This window comes from Lissotriton vulgaris, chromosome 6 (genome assembly GCF_964263255.1).
Source record: "Lissotriton vulgaris chromosome 6, aLisVul1.2, whole genome shotgun sequence".
NCBI lineage: Eukaryota > Metazoa > Chordata > Amphibia > Caudata > Salamandridae > Lissotriton > Lissotriton vulgaris.
The window spans coordinates 1,603,174,147-1,603,195,596 of record NC_141694.1 but is presented as its reverse complement, the minus strand read 5'-3'; the positions used below and the strand labels follow the sequence as shown (position 1 = coordinate 1,603,195,596).

The window sequence follows — 21,450 nt, the reverse complement described above, 5'->3', positions numbered from 1 at the left end:
GTGCCGCCTGGCTTGCTTTGGGGTTGTCACTCCCCCTTATTGGTCTTTCAAGACTCCAAATTCAGTTTTTCACAGTTGTGGGCGTATTTCATTAATCATTTGTGATTATGGAAGAATTTTATGAGGAGGAGAATTACTACTATAAGGATGAGCCTGCAGACTCCATGGAGCACAATCTGGTGGAGGCTCTTGATCAGGGAGTGCAGCACTCTGTAAATGTGGCTTTGGTTCGCTCCTTTGCGCCATTAAAACGCCATCTGACTGAATTTGCAACTCAGCAAGGTTGGGTCCCTTCTTCTTCTTCCACGCACTCTTCCAAGTCGCCAAAAAATCCCCATCAGTCGGATTTTGCCAAATTGGCAAAGACCTTGTCCACGGCTGGTGCTTCAAGGAAGGTGTCCAGGGTTGATCATTCCTCTTCCGACACTGATGCTTCGTCCACTTCTTCTTCTGGTCCTTCTGTCCCTCCCCCTGCGAAGAAAGCTTGCAAGGAGCGTTTTGTAGACGCACCTTACCAGCCTCAGGTCTTTACCTTTGAGCCAAATGACATAATACATCCTAACTCCAACTTGGCTCCCTTCCAATGAAGTCACAGAGTACGTGCAGACCCACATTCGTCAGCCTTTTGACCAGGATGTGAGGGCGCAGCTTAGTTCGGAGTGTCCTCGACCGGATTTAGCAGATAAACTGGCGGACACTCCTGAGGTGGACCCTACCATCATTACTTATGTTTATGTTTATGTTTATTAAAACTTTTATAGCGCGCTCTATTACCACGGGGTATCCTGGCGCGGTGAGTGATATGACAACAGGAGTGATGGATCAAAACCAGAACGATCTGTTAGAGGGGGGCATTGAACAGATGAGTCTTAAGTTCCTTCTTAAAAACAGTAATGGTCGGCGAGGCTCTAAGGAACAAGGGGAGGGCATTCCATGCAGAAGCTGCCTTAACTGAAATTGATTGGCCTCCCAGACGGGCGTATTTGTATTTGGGGATGGCCAATAAGCATTGATTGGCCGATCGTAGGGCACGGTTAGGAGTATAGAATGAAAACCGTTTCTGCAGATACGTCGGTCCCTGGCCATGAGCTGCTCTGAATGCCAACACAAGAATTTTAAACAAGATTCGGTGTGGTACTGGTAGCCAATGCAAATTTCGTAGGTGGCTCCGCACGTTCGACCTCCTAGGGAGAGAGAAAAGCAGACGTACTGCAGCGTTTTGTATCACCTGTAGGCGATGAACCATGTACGCAGGTAGGCCACTAAATAAGGCATTAGCGTAGTCGAGCCGAGATAAAATCAGGGCTCGAAGAACAGTCTCCTTGGCTGCCCTGGGCAGAAGAGGGAAAAATCTTCTCAAGGCTCGCAAGGTACCAAAGGAGATGCCGGTCAATTTTTTTATGTGATCCGAGAACTTCAGATCCTGACCCCCAAGTTCTTAGCTGGGCCTCCCGTCGCACTGGGGCAGGGCAGGTCCGGGGCCAAATCTGATCCTTGAAGTTGTCAGGAAAAGAGCCGAAGAATAGGACCTCGGACCTGTCTTCGTTGCACTTGAGTTGGACTTGTGCAAGCCACCGAAATACTTCCGACAAACAATGCTGGACTGCTGATGGATCAGACACACCCTTAGGCCAGGTGAATAACAGCTGTGTGTCATCTGCGTAAGCTATTATCTTGGCTCCCAGCTGTTCCGCCAGGTATAGTAAAGGGGTCATATAGACGTTAAACAGTAAAGGGCTTAACGTAGAACCCTGCGGAACTCCAGTTGTCAGTCTCTTCGGGGCCGAAGAGTAGGGGGGCATCCAGACCTGCTGAGTTCTATCGCTCAAAAACGATGACAACCAGTCAAGGGCCAACCCTGAAATGCCGACGGCTCGCAGTTTAGCAATAAGCAAGGCATGGGGCACCGTATCGAAGGCGGCAGAGAGGTCCAATAGAATCAGGACCGCTCTGCCACCCCCGTCCAAGCACTCTCAAACTGCCTCCGAGACCTCGACTAGTGCTGTCTCGGTACTGTAAGCCGCTCTGAACCCTGACTGGGCAGGGTGTAGGGCGTGGGAGGACTCAATGAAGCTATCCAGCTGTTTGAAAGCCACCTTCTCGCACACCTTCGCCAGAGCTGGCAACAGTGAGATGGGCCGATAGCTCGATGGCATTGCTGGGTCTAGACCAGCCTTTTTTAACAGAGGAAGCAGCTTTGCCTCCTTCCAACTTCTAGGAATCAAGGCCATGGAAAGGGAGAGGTTAATGATATGCGTCACCTCTTGATTAATAATATCCGCTATCCCTCCCAAAACCCTGGCTGGGCAGGGGTCTGAAGGAGATCCGGACTTTAACGCTGCCAGAATTTGCCGTATGTCCGATTCCGAGGCCGGGAGGAAAGCAACAAACTGATCCTCTAAACATCGTCTATCCGATACTAAAAGGGCAGGTGGGGTCATAGAGGACTTTTGAGCCACTTCTAAGTCCAATTGAATTTTTGCAATTTTGTCCGTAAAGTAACAAGACAATTCTTCACACCATTGAGCGGAAGAAGGGAGCCGGGGTTGGGCAGCACATGGAGATAGAAAATTTTGGACGATTGAGAAGATCTCTTTACTGTTGTTATCCGCCTTCTCGATTCTGTCAGAATAGTACCTGCTTTTAGCTGTCTTAATCGCAGCGTAATAGTCCTTTTGGGCTGCACGTAAGGACTTCTTTTTGGCTGGCAGGTAAGCTTGTCTCCAGACTCGCTCTAATTTCTTACAGACCAACTTCTGTTCGCGCAGAGCATGCGTGAACCATGGTTGTGAGGGTCTCGATCGCATCCGACGGACACCCCCCACATTAGTGGAGGCAGCGACACCATTCGCTATCCAAAGATTGAATGCGTCAACATGGCTTCCAGCTCCACCATTGGAACCGGACGGGTGTCGGAAAGGGACTCAGATAGGGACATCAAATTAATCCGTGGGCGATGTACCAAAGAAGGAATTTTCCTCAGATCCTCATGTAACTGCCAAGCAAACTTAATCAGGCAGTGGTCGGACCACAACATAGGCATCGGGGGGGACAGACTGATGTCAAAGTTGGTACATATCAAGTGAAGAACATGACCTTCCGCATGAGTGGGGGCATCAACCCATTGAGAGAGGTGAGCCATGCTAAAAGTCTCACTGAGACGAGTAGCTTCAGTGGTATTCTCAGAATCCACATGAATGTTAAAATCGCCCAGCAGTAGAAAACGGGAGAACCGTAAAGCTCATGGCACGATAACCTCCTCCAGAGATCCAATAAAGTTTCCAACATAGCCTGGGGGACGGTACACTAGCGTGCCGCCTAAGGTAAAATGCGGACTAAGCTCCAAACAAAAATGGAGAAGTTCTGCCTCTTTGATTTCATCCAGATGTTCGCAGGTGAGAGTCCAGTGATCCCGATAGATCACGGCAACCCCACCCCCTCTTCCCACATCTGCTCTGCGATCTACTCTGCAGATCCTGAAACCACGGGGGATAGCTAACTCGACTACCGGAGAACAGGAGTCAGTCATCCAGGTCTCAGGTCTACTTACCTCAAAAAGTTTTCTAAGGATCCCAAAAAGGGTATTGATAGGTCGTGGCGTCTGTGCCAGGATAAAGTTCTGGATCTCCTGGGCCCTCTTACAAAGATTTTGGACATGGGTTTCAGGGCCAAAGAATCGGCTGCATGTGTAGATCCCGATGAACTGATTGGTTGGGCACAACGTGCTGTATGCCAGCTGGGCAATGCTAGCTTTGCTTTGTCCACTGAGAGACGTCGGTCCATCCTTTTGAAAATGGATCCCAGACTAACTGAGTTGGCTTCCTCCGAGTCCTGTCCCCTTGCTCAGGGTCTTCTATTTGGTCAGCCCTTTCTCAAGGAGTTGACCAAATTTGTCGCCATGTTCAGCGGCCTAGACAAGGCGCAATCTTCACTCCGTCGGGCTTTCCGCCCGGTTTTTGGGAGGTCCGGACGTTCTCAGGGACGTTAGTTCAGCCGAGGTTCTGGCCAGCAATCTCAACGTGGCAATCAGTCCCATAGAGGGGGAGGCCAGGATTCTTCCTATTCCGGCTCCAAGTCCAATTTCTACCCCTCTCGAAAAGGTCGTGGACAGGCCACCAAAGGTCGTTATGGAGGAACTCAAGGAGGACGTCAGGACTATTCCAATTCAGGTGAGCTTGATTCCGTATACGGAGGTTGTTCTGGGGGGCAGACTACAGTATTTTCTAAACAATTGGCGCATGATCTCCAGCGATGCATGGGTGTTGCAAACAGTCCTGGGGTACCGAATTGAGTTTTACAGTCCTCCACGCCAGGCCCACCTTCATTCACCCCATAATTTTGCCCAACTAGATCAAGAGATACTGTACAAGGAAATTGAGTCTCTTCTGGCCAAAGGGGCCATAGTTCAGACTTCTCGTCATCCGCAGGGGTTCATGAGCAATGTCTTCCTCGTTCAGAAGAGAGGGGGCGGGTCACGTTTAGTTATCAACCTCAGGGACTTCAACGGCGGAGTGGTGTATCGCCACTTCAAGATGGATGGCTTACATCTTCTCAGGGACCTTCTTCGAGAAGGCGACTGGATGGTTCGCCTGGATTTGAAGGACGCTTACTTGTCGGTCCCAATGTTCAAGCCTCATCGCCGTTACCTCCAGTGTCAATGGGTGGGGACATGGTTCGAGTACACTGTTCTCCCGTTCGGCCTCTCGTCAGCACCGTGGTGCTTCACGAAGCTTCTGAGGCCGGTAGTGGAGTCGTTGAGAGCGCGCGGGGTTCATCTGATAGTCTATCTCAACGATATCCTTCTGATGGCTCAATGTCCGGTCCAATTACAAACCCATTTAACCTGGACAGTAGACCTTTTACAGTTGCTAGGGTTTCTAGTGAATCCTATCAAATCTCTTTTGCATCCCACTCAGTCAATAGAGTTCCTGGGTTTCCTGGTCGACTCGATCTCTTGTCAACTTCTCTTGCCTTCCCAGAAGATCAGGTCCATCAAGAGGGAGTTGAGATTACTTTTATCCAAACAGAGTGTGTCTTTGAGATCAATAGCTCGGATTGTCGGCCTGTTGGCTTCATCCATTCAAGCGATCTTTCCGGGTCCCTTGCACTATTGTGCCCTTCAACGTCTCAAGATCAAAAATTTACGGAAAGGTCTTCACTATTCCGATCTTGTTCCTCTGTCGGTGGACGCCAAGTCGGAGATGTTGTGGTGGCTCGACCATATGGAGGCTTGGAACGGGAAAGCCCTGTTCGGGTCAACCCCGGATGTAGTGCTGGAATCGGATGCCCATCTTTGGGGATTGGGAGCCCGTTGCGGGTCTGTGACAAAGGGCGGTCGTTGGTCCCGAGACGAATTGAGTCTTCACATCAATTGTTTGGAGCTCCTTGCGGGCTCGTTCGCGATCCGTTGCCTTGCTCCCCAGGTATCAATTGTTATATACTCCTCAGCATGGACAATATCTCTGCGGTTCGGTATGTCAACAAACTAGGGGGGGACGAGGTCGAGACTCTTGGCGGAAATTGCAAAAGACTTTTGGCATTTCTGCCTTCAGCGGAAGATCACTCTTATTGCAGAGTATCTCCCGGGTCGCGAGAATCAGGTGGCCGATTGGAACTCTCGCCATCTGACGGACTTCAGTGACTGGAAGCTACATCCCAGAATGTTTCTGAGCCTCTCTCCCATTTGGGGTCCGTCTTGGATAGATCTGTTCGCCTCTCGCCTCAAAGCCCAATTGCCCCAGTTTTACAGTTGGCGTCCGGATCCGGAGGCTCTTGCCACGGATGCGTTTCTTCAGACTTGGCCTCCTCATCTCTACTATGCTTTTCCCCCGTTCGCAATGATTCCAAGGGTCTTGGCTCGGACAAAGCACTTCCAGTTGGAGATCATTCTGATAGCTCCTCTTTGGAGGGCTCAGGCTTGGTTTCCGGATCTTCTGGAGATGAGTTGCTCGACGCCGCTCCTTCTTCTCCAGAAGTGGAACTTGTTGTTGGACCCGCTCCTCAATCCGCATCCCCTGATTCAGTCGGGTCAGCTCCGGTTGGTTGCGTGGCGGATTTTGGGGAACGCTGAAAAGTCCCAGGCTTATCTGGAGACGCTGCACGATTTATCGGTGAAGCTTGGACCCCCAAAACACACAAACGCTATGCTTCTGCTTGGCGACGATGGTGTAGTTGGTGTTCGGAATGGGAACTGGAACCTGCTTCAGCGGATGTTGCTTTAGATGTTAATTTTCTGGCTTCCCTGGCTTCTTCTGGTTCTGCTTAAAAGACGGTCAATTATTTTCGCTCTGCGATCTCTGCAGGTCACAACTTTGTCGATGGGAAGCCTGTTGGAGAGCATCCCTTGATTTCTAAGCTGCTTAGAGGCATTTGGCTGGTAAAACCGCCTTGTCCAAAGTATGTTGCTCTTTGGGATGTTTCCATTGTTTTACGTTTTTTGGAGTCTTGGCCTCCCAACTCCCTGTTGTCCTGTAAGCAACTTTTGGCGAAGTTGACGATGTTACTGTGTTTGGTGTCTTGCAAACGCGTTTGGGATGTGCGGGCCTCAGACCTGGCTGGTCGGTCGTTCTCTCTGGACGGAGTCACTTTCTCCATTTCTAGGCACACCAAATGTAATATGTCTTCTGTGACGTATCCTGCTTTTCCGCAGAATCCACAGTTATGTGTTGTCCAATGCATAAAGGATTATGAGGTAAGTACAGCTCCTTTTCAACAAAATTTGTCTGGTCAATTGTTAATTGCTTTGCAGAAGCCCTTTAAGCATGTGGCTCCTGCTACTTTGGCGCGCTGGGTGCGTTGGCTCATGTCTGAGGCTGGAATTGATGTCTCCGTTTTCAGAGCTCATTCCGCTCGGGGAGCCATGGCTTCTAAAGCTTTTTCTGTTTGTGAGAGTCTGAATGACATCATGAAGGCCGCTGATTGGTCTTCCGATTCCGTGTTCAAAACGTTTTATTTCAAGCCTATTATGGATATTGCTTCTGTCGTGATGGCTCAGCTTTGAACAAGCATAATCTGAGCCTCCTGTCCTGCCATAGAAATAAAAATTTGCAAACATTTGTGACAAGAATTTTCAATTCTATTAAGGACATGAAGGCGAGGATTATCCCACCCGTATATATTTTATCTGCATCTCTTATGTATGCTTTCATTTTGTTATGGCATCATTCTAGGATGTTTTTTCTTGCACTGTTTTCCCTACCCTTTGTACCTTGTTTTCCATGGTATTGGGATGGTGTATTACGGCTCTGCCTTTCTTTCAGGTTCTAATCAGAAATTATGTTTCTTCAGTGCACTCCTTCATCGGCTTTCAGCAGTTCGGTTTCTGGATGTGTTGCCTTCTGCTGCTCCAGTCTCCTGGTCCTTCGTTCCTTGGGACGTCTTCTGCTCGTTGATCTTTCCTGCTGTCTTCGGATGTTTCCCCTAGGCTGTTCTTCGGAGCTACTTGAGTTGACTTTTTGACTTTTTTCTGATTAACTGTTTATGGACAAAGAAAGAGGAAGTAATGCCCTCTATGGTTGCTTATATAGAGATGTAGTCTCTATGGTTGCCCAGGTGCTCATGAGTATTGTAGTTGTCTTTTTTCTTTACTGTGTTTCTATTGGCTGCTGTCTGTCAGTAAAGAAATAGAGAAAGCATAATCCTCGCCTCTGTGTCCTTAATAGAATTGAAAATTCTTGTCACAAATGTTGAATTTTGAATTGATTCTGCCCATTTCTGCTCCATCCCTCCCCAGCCGCTACAAATTTTTGGGTACCCAGTGAAACTGTTTTTCAGTTCCCAAAATTGATAACAATGCACAAAACCGGTGTAGCATAACGGTTGCAAACATTATTCGAAGTTGTCAGTTTTTGCCTTTCTATATACTTTTAGTGACTTCCTACTATCAGTTTCAGTTTATAAACTTTATTCGACAGTTTAAAAAAACGTCATAAAAGTACACAAATAAAATCGTACATATAACATAACACAGGGAAAGTACATATCATCATGGGTTGTTTTCAGGGCATACAGAAGTCAAGCAATGAAAAAAAAACAAAAAAACAGCTAAAAAACCATACTTTTCCTTGCAGCAACAGATTTCAGGATAAAAGTTGCGATAAAAAAACACAGATCCGGGCTAGCAAGCGAAAATAACAGTTTCATGGCATTTGAGGTAGAAGACACAGAGTATTTTTTAAATAACGGTTTCAGATAAACAATACGTAGGGCTTTATAGAGGGGGCAGATTAACATAAAATGAAGGGTACTTTGTTTGGTTAGTCCATCACATGGACAAGCAGATGTTGGATAATTTTTCATCTTTGGAAAGGCCACAAGATTGTGGACAATACCAAGTCTAAATCTGGATAGTACGAATTGGTGAGATTGCCTGTAGATTATTTTAAGATAGGTAGGCAAACCAGGACCCTCGTTTGCATTGGAGGAATAGAAAGCATGGGTTGAGTAGTTACTTGTATCTGCTTTCTGATTATCGAATTTTACCCTCATAAATTCTTCTTTCACCTCCTTTTTGGATAAAGAAGTTACAATCTCGGGATCTTTACGTACATCCAAATCGAAGAGTTCTTTAAAGGTAGTGGTCACATACTTTATCCATGGTATATTCTTAAAATTATCCAAAAACAAACAATCTTTGATAATGCTCTTAGTGAAACTTGTTTCGTCCTTCAGCCAAATAGACCTCCATACCAGGAGAGGTCTCAATTCAATTAAATCGGCTATATGGTCCAACCTTAGTTCCTCGTGGACCAGGTAGTTAGATGCCGATGAAGGTAAACAAAGTAACCGTTTCAGAAACAAATTTTCCAGAATTTGCAAGTCTTTGTTAGACCCGTACCCCCATACCCCTGAACCATAAAGCGCTATTGATAAACATCTGTGTCTATAAATATTTAACATTGCTGGAATCCGTCGGCTGCCCAGTTTATTGGCAAAACGAAAGACACCTAGTGAAGCCTTCCCCATCCTGGCTTTTATGTTAGTGTGTTCAGGTGTCCATGAGCCCCGACTGTTAAAAGTAATGCCCAGATAACAGAAGTTATCTACAACCTCAATTCTGTTATCTTTAAAATAGAAAGACTTAGGGTGATTCACCTTTTTGCCACAGACCATTATGAATGTTTTAGAGTTGTTAATTTTGAGTTTCTTGCCCTGAATAAAATCATAAAAACAGTTCATTAGCCGCTGCAGGCCGATTGGGGTTCTAGATAATAAAACAGTGTCGTCCGCATATAACAACACTGGAATTGGTAGGCCACCTGCTTTTGGTGCATCTGCTTGGACCTGTTTTAATTCTTGTTCCATAGAATTAATAAAAAGGGAGAAAAGCAAGGGGGCCAATACGCACCCCTGCCTAATGCCTGATTTTACCATAATCTTTCTCGTACACTCTCCTGCTGGTCCATATCGAATCTGTGTGGAAAGGTTGGAATATAACCTAGCTAAGAAATGAATAATAGCTGGAGGTGCTCCCATATCAAAAAGGGTTGTCCACAGCAGGGAATGATTCACCAGGTCGAAGGCACTGGAGAGGTCCGCAAAACAAAGGAATAAGGAGCCGGATTTGACCTTAGTATATTTACCTATTAAGAGGTTGAGGTTGATGCACTGGTCAATGGTCCCCAACCCTTTCTAAAGCCATATTGGGATTGTGCCAGGATATTATTATCGGTCGCCCACTCCTCCAGGCGTAGCAGTAGTACCCGACTCATGATTTTAAGGGAGGAGTCTAAAAGGGAGATGGGACGGCAGTTTTTGGCCTCCCCTCTATCTCCCTTCTTATAAATCGGGATGATAACGGATTCACTCCAGGTTGCCGGGGTGGAGAAATCAGTGGCAGCATTAAAGACCTGGGTCAATAGGGGGCTCCAAAGGGCCAGATCATGTTTGTATAGATCTATCGGGACCCCGTCGGGTCCTGGGGCTTTACCTCCTTTACTAGAATTAATTGCCGTGACTACTTCTCGGATGGTGATTCCCAAAGGCTGCGGGCTCAGCTGGGGATTCATACAGATTTTATCATGACTCCTCGGGGGGGTCAAAAATTCCTAAAAAATATCGGACCCAGCTATCTTCGCTTACTAATGCGGTAAGTACTGGGAAATCTTCTTTCTGGAGGAATGGGGCATTAATAGTACTCCAGAACAATTTACAGTCCCGGAGAGCTGCAGCACAATCCAAATTATCCCAGGCTTGTTCCCGGAGTTCATTTTTCCTGCGTTTAAGTTCTATGTTATTATTGGACCTCAAGGTTTTAATCACTTCCCTGTCTCTTGGGAGATTGGACAGAGCTTGCTTAAGAGTTTTTAGCGCTGTGGTACATGCTTGGTCAAACCAGCCAACCTTATCCCGTCTAGAATTAATCTTATTGTTAGTGAAAATTCTATTAATAATAGTGCCAAGATCCTCAAAATCCGCTATAATACCCGTAGGGGGGCATTGACTTCCAGACAGCGAAATATCAGTTTGGAACCACCTACCACAACTGTACTATGTAGTTTTTCTGATTTTTCCGTACACCACTTTATCCGGGTTCCATTAGGCCTACTTGGGACAATATTGTCAACAACTCTGCCTGTAGGCGTAATTCTGGGGCCCCATATAAGAATAGACATAGTTAGGGCATTATGATCGCTCAGACAATAGTCCTTAATGATTGGCACTGTACAGAATGGCACCAAAAGGGTTGAAATCAACAAATGATCAATGACCGACTCAGTATCCCTCCCTTTGAACGTTGGAACAATATTGCCCATTTTGTCAAGAGCTGGTTGGTGGATAACTAAATCAAATTTTAACAGAAGACCATTAAGGGAAGTCCCATATGGGGAGTGTTGAAAATGTGCTAAATTCTCCCCCGAATCCCCATCAAACCCACAAACTGGGGTTTGAGAGTGCGGGCACGTTCTGATGTTGAAGTCCCCTCCCCATATGATGTCGTAAGATGTGTGTGATTTATTACAGATTTTATTTAGGAAGGCTTCCAGTTCGTCCACAACCACGGTGCTGGTAGGATCAAATGTGTTATTGTAATGATTGATCAGTAGGGTGTTCCTACCCTTTTTGGCTTGTAATTCCAGAATTTGTGAATGTGTGCCAACAGTAGCATATGAACCTACAGTTATCGGGAGATCAACTGATATAAGAACAAGCAGGCCCCCTTTTGCCCTCCCCATAACAGATTCCTGGGCAACACAATTATAAGAAACAAAACCATCAAGATGAATGTCTATAGTGGACCATGTTTCCTGTAAACATAAAATATCAAACCCAAGAATAAGTTCCCTCCACCCTAAAGCTGAAGCTCTCTGACGCCAACCAGCTATATTCCAGCTCACCATGGAATACCCTTGATCACTTGAGGTAGGTATCTCTTCTAAGGGAGAAATCATTGTACATCCCCTATCAGCAATAGCCTCATCGGGTGGTGAAAGGTGGACCACAGTTGGTTTATCGAGAGTTAAGGGGATCAGATCGGGTAGATCAGAAGTTATTTTGCCAATAGTTACTGGTAAGGTGTAATACTCCACAGTAACCCCGCTGTCGACAGAATTAGTCTCGTTGGGTAGAGGGGGAACAGTGGTGTAAACACTGGGTAGTCAGTCGACTCCTTCAAGCCCATCAAGACAACTATATCGATTATAATCCCAGAAGGTGTTCTGCGGGGTCTGAAATGGGGGCAATCTGGTGTGTCTTGGGCGAAAAGGCCTTCCCCTACGTTCAACCCTAGTCCACTCATTGCTTCCATCATAGTACATGGGGTTAGTAGGTGGTGGGAAGAAAAAGGAGACAGGGAGAGTCTGGATAGTAGAATCTAATGACCTATTAACACCCGCACATATGTAAGACACTGTACGTGGGTCTCTAAAACTGACAGTGATACAATCTCCCTTAATAGATTTAGGGGTTTTACCAATCCATGGTACCCTCCTCACCATGATAACTTCATTATGCAGATGTGCCGGTAAGGGTCGGTTCCAATTGAGCCATTTTATAACTTGGTTTTTAAGGGAATTAAAGGTTTCAGTTTCACCCCTTTCTAATGGAGGTGCACCTGCCAGAATTACCATAAACCGGTTGGCCTCCGGTGGGAGGTCAGGCCGTCTAATTCTTGGTGTTTTGAGATCTTCGGATGGAGGCCCTTGGGTATCGATAGTCATAAGTGTGGGTGGGATATGCAAACCTGGGGGGGGGGCCTTGAATAGTCTGTGGGGCAACTAAGCTAACTGAGTTAGAAACTTGGGGAACAGGTTGGATGCTTACGGTCGTTGAAACAGGAATTTGGGGCACAGTAGTTGGAGGAATAATATGGGGAGTAGGCATACTAGGAGGGAGACCAGAACTATTAGGCTTGGAGGAGTTAGCTAAAAGTATAGCAGTTGATTTCTCTATATTAGACATTCTGAAATCAAGCCTATCTAGTTTGGCCTCTAGTGGAAAAATAATCGATTTTAGTAGGGTTGCTATTTTATCCATAGAAATATCGTTACTGGGTGAGCTCCCATCACCGTTGGAATTCAACAATACAGATGCTCCATCTATTCTAGCTGTTTTAGATGCCCTCCCGGTATTTTTACCCTTACTGTTATATTGTCTCTTCCGTTTCTTAATAGCCCCTTCTTTCCCCCCCTGAGTTGTAAGGAGGGTAGAATTTCCATCATTTACAGGGGTAAAGGATACATTTGCACAATCAGAGACATGGCTAGAATCAGCTACGATGATGGAGGGATTAGATATAACAATAGAATCTACACTTAGCGGGGGTCTGAATCGGGAAGTAAAAGTTGGGCATCCACCACAGGCAAGCAGTCAGTAGGTCTTTCAGGAGTTTTAGCATTAGCTAAAGGGCCCATACTAGAACGTTTAAGAGACATTAGTTCCATGGACAGTCGTTTCTCCAGTGTGACAATTTCTTTGTCAATAATGTTATTAGCCCTAATAAGAAACTTCTCCATACCTCCTGCGGCAGATTGAGATCCTCCAGCCAGCAGAGATTTGCTCCTGGTTTCGCGACCGACCATGATCCCCAGAAAATCAGGCAGCAGGAAGATTTAAGGGGGTAGCCCGGTCCGGTCACTGCCGGTCACGAACGGGCACAAACGGGCCCGCTCTTGGCCCGGTCTTCGCCCGCTTCGTCGTCCGCGCGCGTCCCACGTACGCGTTCCAGGCGTGGTTAAAATAGAGGAGGAGAGAAGGGGGCGGGAAGAGGAACCAGGTGCGCGCGGTGGACGGCGCTAGCACTTCTGGACCTCGCAGTCCCGCTCCCAAGGCAGATGGCAGTTCAGGCTCTCCCCCTGCCGAGGTGACCGAGCCGATATGCTCCCAGGTCACAGGGTAATCAGAATAGAGGGCTCCGCTGCACTTCAGGCCCCCAGGGCATCCACAAGCACAGTACAGTACTCCACACGCAGCTCGAGCGGCACTTCCTACTATCAATAAACTGTCATTCAAATTTTATGTCAAGAATGGAGGCTCCTATTATGCCCTCTCTTCTTGCTTTATTTTCAATAGCAGCAAGATAAGCAAGTAACTACAATACCCAGAAGGCACAGCAGGAAAACTACTGGCCAATGGGATTGGGTAAAACAAACAATAAACCAATCACAATATAGATAGTATATATGGCCCGAACTGACCATGAGTAGTCCTCTTTTCTTGCTGCTACGCAGTCAGATAAGTCATATTTACTTGTTTCTCTGCTGTTTTTGCATTGTATTTACTGATTTTGCTATTAATTTGTGCCCTCGAGCGCTGCTTGCGCACATCTATCTTTTGTGACTTCGAGCGCTGCTCGCGCTCGTCTTGTATTCCGTCCGGTCCCTTGGTATAGACCTTTCCCGCGCCCCCCCCCCCCCCCCTCTCGCGCGCTTCTGCGGTTGGTTTTTCCCGCAGCGCGCTTTCCTCTCCCTGCAGCTTTGCCTTACCGCATTTCCTCAACGAGCGTTTCTGTGAGGCTTTCCGTGTTTCAGGCTTCGTTTCCTCACGGTCCAGCCCCCGGGGGAGTATTTTCCCTCTCGCTCACACCCCCTTTGTCTTTCCTTTTGTTTAACCCTTTCCTCGCTGCCTTTTGGTCATATTATGGAGGTTTCAAGCTCTCCCGAGCTGGATAATGAGGAAAGTGAGACTTTTAAGCATGACCTTAGTCAGTTTATTAATTCCTCTGTATAGACAGCTGTGGAAGCTTCTATGACTCGTGTTTCTAAACACATGGAGAACTCTCTCCTGAGTCTTATGACCAAAGCTTTGGCCCATTCTGCGGGGGAAAGCAGAAAGTGTAAACTGGTTCCTTCCACTAATGTTTCTAAAAATGTGTCACTGCTGACTCGCGAGTCTTCCTCGCACCAGACTGAGGGCACGGTCCCTTCCAGGCCTCCTACCACGGAGGGGTTTAAGATTGTGGGCAAAAGTAAAGCCAAGAGCAAAAATGTGGAGGTACCTAAGAAGCTGGTCATTGACTCCATCCCCGATACGGATGATGATGATGATATGGGTGACACCGACGACCTGGCAGATCCCTTTCAGATTAATGATCCTCCTTCTCCCAAGAAGCCTAGACTTGACGCTTTTGCGTCCCAACCTGTGCTTGATTCGGAGGGCAATCCTATGTTTGACCCTACTTCTATTCGACACCCTAATTCCACAGAATGGTTTCCCACTCCCATTGTGGGTGATTATATCTCCTCCAAATTACGTCTTCCTCTGCATAAGTCTGTCAGTGCCAAACTCAAGTCTGAATGTCCTAAACCTTCTCTACCCTCTCATATCACTGTCACTCCTTCCATTGATCAACCTCTCCTTACTTTCTTTTCAAAATTTGGCAAGGACCCTCGCAAGGGCGTGGACAGAGCTTGGTCCACTTGTCAGGATGAATTACTAGATGTTGTTGGTCCTTTGGCCCGGGTGCTGGATATGGCAGAGACTGCCCGCCTAGATGGTTCTGACCTCAACCCTGAGGAAATTTCTCTTTGGATACAACAATCCTTTTGTCTTTTGGGCAATGCCAACGCTGCTATTATCCATGAACGCTGCAAGGGCCTCTTAATTAAACTAGACCCAAAATTAGCGAACCTGGCTTCTCAGGATCCTGGTGTCAAGGCAGATGGACTCCTTTTTGGCGACTCCCTTGTCAAGGACCTCAGCCGTTATGTTTCTACCTTTGCTTTATTGGACAAAGCCCAATTCTCCATTAAGAAAGTCTTTGCCCCTCTGGTTTTTGGCAGGGCCGGCAGAGGCCCAAACCGCTCTTCCGGCCGCGGTTACCAAAACCAAGGTTCCAGAGGTGCAGCCAACTCCGGCTATCAAGACTACAAGCCACAATTCTATCCCCAAGGAGGTCGTGGCTTCCGTGGCCGCGGACAAAAAAGCTTCCGTTCCAACAACAGCCAAGCCAATAACCAAGGTAAGCCCATCTCCTCCAATCGAAGGACGTCTGTCTCTGTTTCTTCACAGGTGGCGCGCTCTCACAGCGGACCCTTAGTTCCTCAATTCTGTCCAAGGTTATCTCATAGAGTTCTACGCTCCTCTTTTCCAGGATATTTTTCCTCCGCCTCTGGTCTTTTCCGCAGACGTAGCCCAGCTCGTCTCACTGGAAGTTCAAAATCTTCTTACCAAGCGAGCTAGCCTCATAGCTCCCTTCGATCCCTCCGGGTTTCTAAGCTCTCTCTTTCTGGTCCGAAAAAAGAACAAAAAGTACGTCCTGTAATCAATCTCAAGTGGTTCAATAAATATGTGGTTTATCGCCACCTCAAGATGGAGACCATCATCCATCTCAGGGACACATTGCGCCCATCCGACTGGATGGTCAGATTGGATCTTCAAGATGCCTATCTCTCGATTCCCATTCACAAATCTCACATGAAGTATCTACAATTTCAGTGGCTCGGTGTCACCTACCGGTTTTGTTCGCTACCTTTCGGTCTTTCTTCCGCTCCTTGGTGCTTCACCAAGGTGATGAGACCTGTTGTTTCTTATCTACGGTCTCTGGGCATCCGTCTAATCATTTACCTAGACGATATCTTGCTCATGCATACCGACAAACAGTCTCTTCTTGCCAACCTCGATGTGACTCAGTCTCTTCTCCTCGAACTGGGCTTTCTGATCAACTCAGAAAAATCCATGCTCGTTCCATCTCAAAGTATCGAGTTTCTGGGTTTTCGGGTGGATTCTTCCACCGCTTCTCTTTTCCTTCCGCAATCCAAGGTTACAGCCATCCGTTCGGAGATATGTCACGTGCAGCAGCTCTCTCAAGTGTCCCTTCGTTCTCTCGCAAGGATAGTGGGCCTTTTTTCGGCGTCCATTCAGGCCATCTTTCCCGGCCCATTACATTATCGAGCCCTTCAACGTTTGAAGATAAGACACCTGCGCAAAGAACTGGCGTATTCAGATCTTATTCAGCTAGACCTAGAGTCACGCCTCGAACTTCAATGGTGGATTGACCATTTAGATGCGTGGAACGGAAGAACGATCTTCACGATGGCCCCAGATCTTGTATTAGAATCAGATGCCAGTCTGTCGGGTTGGGGCGCCCGATGTGGTTCAATCTCGACTGGAGGTACATGGTCTCCAGAGGAGTCGTCATTGCACATCAATTGTTTAGAGATGCTGGCAGGCTCCTTTGCAATCCGCAGTCTGGCGAAAAACAGGGCAAGTTGTTCCATTCTTCTTCGGATGGACAATGGTTCTGCGGTCCGCTACATAAACCATCTTGGTGGCACAAAATCCAAACCTCTCGCAGAACTTGCGAAAAGCCTTTGGGAATTCTGTCTTCAACACAAGTTGTCCCTTCGGGCGGAGTACCTGCCAGGCAATCTCAATGTCATAGCGGATTGGCATTCTCGTTATCTGCGAGATTCAAGCGATTGGAAGCTTCTTCCCTCTGTCTTTCTTTCTCTCTCCAGGAAATGGGGCCCTTTCTCTATCGATCTCTTTTCTTCCTGTCTCAATTCCCAACTTCCCGCTTTCTTCAGTTGGCGACCGGATCCTCTCGCTCTGGCGACGGATGCCTTCCTCCAGGACTGGTCTCTTCACCTCAATTATGCTTTCCCTCCATTCCTGATGATCAACAGGGTGCTTGCTCAAGACCGACGTCAGTCGACCTCCTTGGTCCTTCTAGCTCCTTTCTGGCAAGCTCAAATCTGGTTTCCTTTGTGCCTGGAGCTGGCAGTGGACTTTCCAATACTTCTTCCTTTCAGCGAAGACCTTCTTCTAGACCCTCAGGGTCTCCCCCACGCCATGATTCTAGATCACTCCCTGGTTCTTTCCGCTTGGAAAATTTCCGGTCTTCCTCTTCTGACATCGTCGTTTCACAGGAAGCTTCAATCTTTATCAGCCAAGCCTGGGCCCCGGGCACTTCCAGAGCCTACAAGTCAGCTTGGACTTTATGGTCAAGCTGGTGTCTGGAACGGTCTGTCGATCCCTTTTCAGCCCCTCTAAGTTTTGTGGTTAACTTTCTGGCTTCAGAAGCTAGCGCGGGTAAATCTTACCGCACTGTCATCCTTTACAGATCTGCTATCTCTTTGAACCTCTGTCCCATCGACAATAAGCCGGTAGGTACTCATCCTTTGCTGTGTCATCTTCTCCGAGGAGTCCGATTCTCAAAACCTCCGTTGGCTAAGTATTCAGTTTTATGGGATGTTAATTTGGTTTTCAAATTATTTATTTCATGGCCTTTCAATGATGCTCTCTCGCTCAAAATGCTTTCAGCCAAACTTACCATGCTATTGTGCTTAATATCAATCAAACGTGTTTCTGATGTCAAAGCATTGGATTTGTCTTCCAGAAAATTTTCACCTTCTGGTGTTTTGTTTCAGGTTCACAGACGAAATCTTGGGGTACACTTTGACGCCGACTTATCTTTTAAACATCAGGCGTCTAAAGTGGCAGGCACCTGTTTTGGGGTGATAAAGGGACTCAGGAAGTTCTTTGACTTGCTGCCCTTTGAAGCGAGGAAAACAATTACCGTTGCATTAGTTACATCACGCATTGACTATTGTAACAGCCTGTACGCTGGTACCAATAAGGTGGTTACCCATAAACTCCAGATGGTACAGCATGCGGCAGCAAGGCTGGTCTTAAAATGGCCGAGAAAATCATCAGCAACCAAAGCACTTAATGTACTACACTGGCTGCCCATAACAAAAAGGGTCCTGTACAAAGTGCTGATAATTACCTTTCGAGCTGTCCACGACCTAGGCCCTTTATACCTAAGAAAATATTTTGTAAGATACTGTCCAACTCGAGCACTACGATCCTCCAATGCCAACCTATTGACCGCTCCAGGGTTTAGACTTAAAACCTGTGGGGGCATATCCCTGGCGGTACTAGGTGCAAAAGCCTGGAATGCACTCCCCCCCACACTTAAGAGCACTGGCTAAGGAATCAGAATTCCGTAAACAATTAAAAACCTGGATCTACAACCTTCCAGACATAACTGCCAGAGCACTAGTGTGATTCCGGCTCTGGTCACTCCAAGCAGTAATGGCAATCTTTGACATCAGGTTGACCACACATTGGCGCCGAGATGCTCCCTGGAGCGATTGTAGCGCGTTATAAATGGGCAATTACATTACATTACGTACCAAAACCAATCTGCAATCTGTGTTTTATCCCTATTTCCCTTCCCAACCACAGCTCTGTGTGGGTCAATGTCTCAAAAGTTATAAACAAAAAACTGCTGATCTCAGGACCTCCTCTCATTCGCAATTGCTCATTTCTTTTCGCAAACCCCATCTTCCTGTATCTTCTGCCACGCTCGCCCGTTGGGTGCGCTGGATTATGTCCCTTGCGGGCATTGACATTACCGCCTTTGGTGCTCACTCCGCCAGGGGTGCTATGGCCTCTAAAGCCTTTTGGGCAGGCTCTCGTTTGGAGGATATCCTGAAATCAGCAGATTGGTCAAATAATTCGGTTTTCAAAACTTTTTATTGCAAACCTGTTGTTACTGCTTCTTCTTTGGTGGTTAATATGCTTTGAACAAGCATAATAGGAGCCTCCGTTCTTGACATAAAATGTAGATTTTCTTAGTACTTTTGACGGAAAGTCTTAATTTTTAATAAAGACACGAGGCGAGTATTATCCCACCTCTGCTTTCATGCTAATCATGTCTGTTTTTTCCCACCCTTAGGAACTCCGACTTTACCACCAGCCTCCAATTAAGACTGACTCTACTCCTTTGGATTACCTCTCTGCATCCGGCTCCTCATCTGTGTTTCGTGGAACTTTCCTCCATCACTATCCGGCAGTTCTGGGTTTCCTTCAGGATTTATTTGCTTGGATTATGACCTTTTGCATTTTGTTAACTATATTTCCTTTGTTTCTACATTCTACTTGACTTTCTCGCACAAGAAAAGAGGACAACTCATGGTCGGTTCGGGCCGTATATACTATCTATATAGGGATTGGTTTATTGTTTGTTTTACCCAATCCCATTGGCCAGTAGTTTTCCTGCTGTGCCATCTGGGTATTGTAGTTACTTGCTTGTCTTGCTGCTATTGAAAATAAAGCAAGAAAAGAAGGCATAATACTCGCCTCAGTGTCTTTAATAAAATTAAGACTTTCCGTCATAAGTACTAGGAAAATCTAATTTATCACACATAAGGCAATAAATAAATGTAACACATAAGCACACTAAAACATAGAAATGTCACAAGCAGGCAATCTGAAAACTTGGCAGCTATGTATTAACTTGCTGCTGTATACTTCATGTAATGTTTTCGTTAAGACACCCGAAAATAGAGCCTCTCCAGTACAGAGAAACTTGAAAACATTCCTTTTGAAATCATGTGCGGTAAACACAGAAGACGAACATAACAGTTAACATAAACTACGCTGCTGTTTCTAAAAAGTCGTCCTTTTTGATTACCTTTGTTTATTCATTCGAATGGCAATTATGAGGACGTAAAGAGCATGTAACATATTTAACAATTGTTTCGATATATTTCATTTCCCAACACTGTACCGTTAGCTCCTTTAGAACGAAATATACTAAGTACATTCCAAGGAACTGTGCTAAGATGGCCGCCACGTTTATGCATGACCAAACAAGATCCCTTTCACAAGTTCTAGTTCTGTTCCTTCCACAATTGCCCTCAAGCTCTATTGGCTACAGAAGAGTCTGCGGCGAAGCGTAGTGGCGTCATCTCAGCACTGTTGCCCGAGTAACTGTAGTTTTGCTCTTTGACCTGACGTGTTCAGCGTGTGGCGGGAGATTGCAGCATGGCCGTGCAACCTAAGCAAATCTTATGCCTAGACACCGGGACTGAGAGCGGTTTTCTAGCCTTTTACCGCTCTATGCCCGATAAGCCCAGCACTACCCTACGAGTATTCGATCGCAGCGATTACTACACAGTGCACGGCAGCGATGCACTGTTTGCTGCAAAAGAGGTGTTCAAGACCAATGGAGTCATCAAGTACTTGGGAACAGGTAACTGCCACTCCAGAGCCCACACTTTAATGCACTCATATTATAATTAGGATGCAGGCTGATATCTTGTGCGCATTTCACTTATTAATGTAACATGATCTTCTCGCACGAGCCATGTGGCCAGCTTGAGCTCTTATGTCAATGCCAGTCTTTAACTATGCAACTTACTCATGCCAACTGTATTCCTTGTGATCGGCCTTTAACCATCGCAGGCTTACCTCGTGTATCTATGCCATATCCATCGTTTGGATGCCAGCTGTCAATATCACGAACGTCACTTTCTGTACCAGTCACAACGACTATCATTTACTCGAAGTACCCCGTTTTTTTTGCAGTTTTATTTAGTGCGAACTCGACCCGAAGGTATTGGAGCGCTTTACATGAGCACCAGTTATGTTACACAAGGATACATTCATTTTTTTGGTATGGTAGGGACGGGAGGTTAAGCGACGGCGGGCCAAAGCTCGAATCTGGTTCCCATTCTTGTGTACCCCAGCCATGTTCTGACCCTAACTGGTCCACCCATGTGTCTGTGTCAGGCTCACGGGTATACTAGAGGTGGGCAAACCAGGACATTTACAGGGAGAGCCAAGCAAGACAAGAAAGAGAGGGCTAAAAAATAAATATATATATATATTTCTAATATTTTCTCTTGAGTGTATTTGGATCAACTTGGTTCTTGTCATGTGCAGTGCCTACTCCTAGATCTATCACCCCTTATATATTGTTTGGATCCTCTAGCTAGGACCATTATATCTCGAGGCAGGGTTGTTCTCTCTTGTTCTTTTGCCAAGAAAGAGAGGGCTGTCTTGGCCCAAAGAGCCAGAGCATGTGCCAAGACATCAAAGGATTCATTAGGTTAATTCAAAGCAGTGACTTCTGTTAAAAGTAATAGGTTTTAAACAGGAACTTCCCTAACTGCAATGTCTTGACAATACTGCTATGAGAAGACCAACAGATGCTAATTTGTCAATGTGGACTGTTTACATGGCCAACATTGTTGTATGTCGAGCAACATTATTGTCTATTAG

At 46.4% G+C, this 21,450-nt stretch overlaps 1 protein-coding gene and 1 pseudogene across 1 annotated transcript in view; both read left to right on the top strand.

The window, feature by feature from the left end:
* The first annotated feature begins 14,076 nt into the window (after positions 1 to 14,076).
* On the top strand, positions 14,077 to 15,618 carry LOC147709190 (uncharacterized; annotated as a pseudogene).
* A 4,484-nt stretch (positions 15,619 to 20,102) lies between these two features.
* Positions 20,103 to 21,450, top strand: part of MSH2 (mutS homolog 2) — a 755,480-nt gene continuing 754,132 nt past the window's right edge. The window contains exon 1 of the mRNA XM_086927770.1: positions 20,103 to 20,419. Within this exon, the coding sequence (XP_086783896.1) occupies positions 20,212 to 20,419 (208 nt within the window). The 5' untranslated portion in view covers positions 20,103 to 20,211. The remainder of the gene's footprint in view (positions 20,420 to 21,450) is intronic.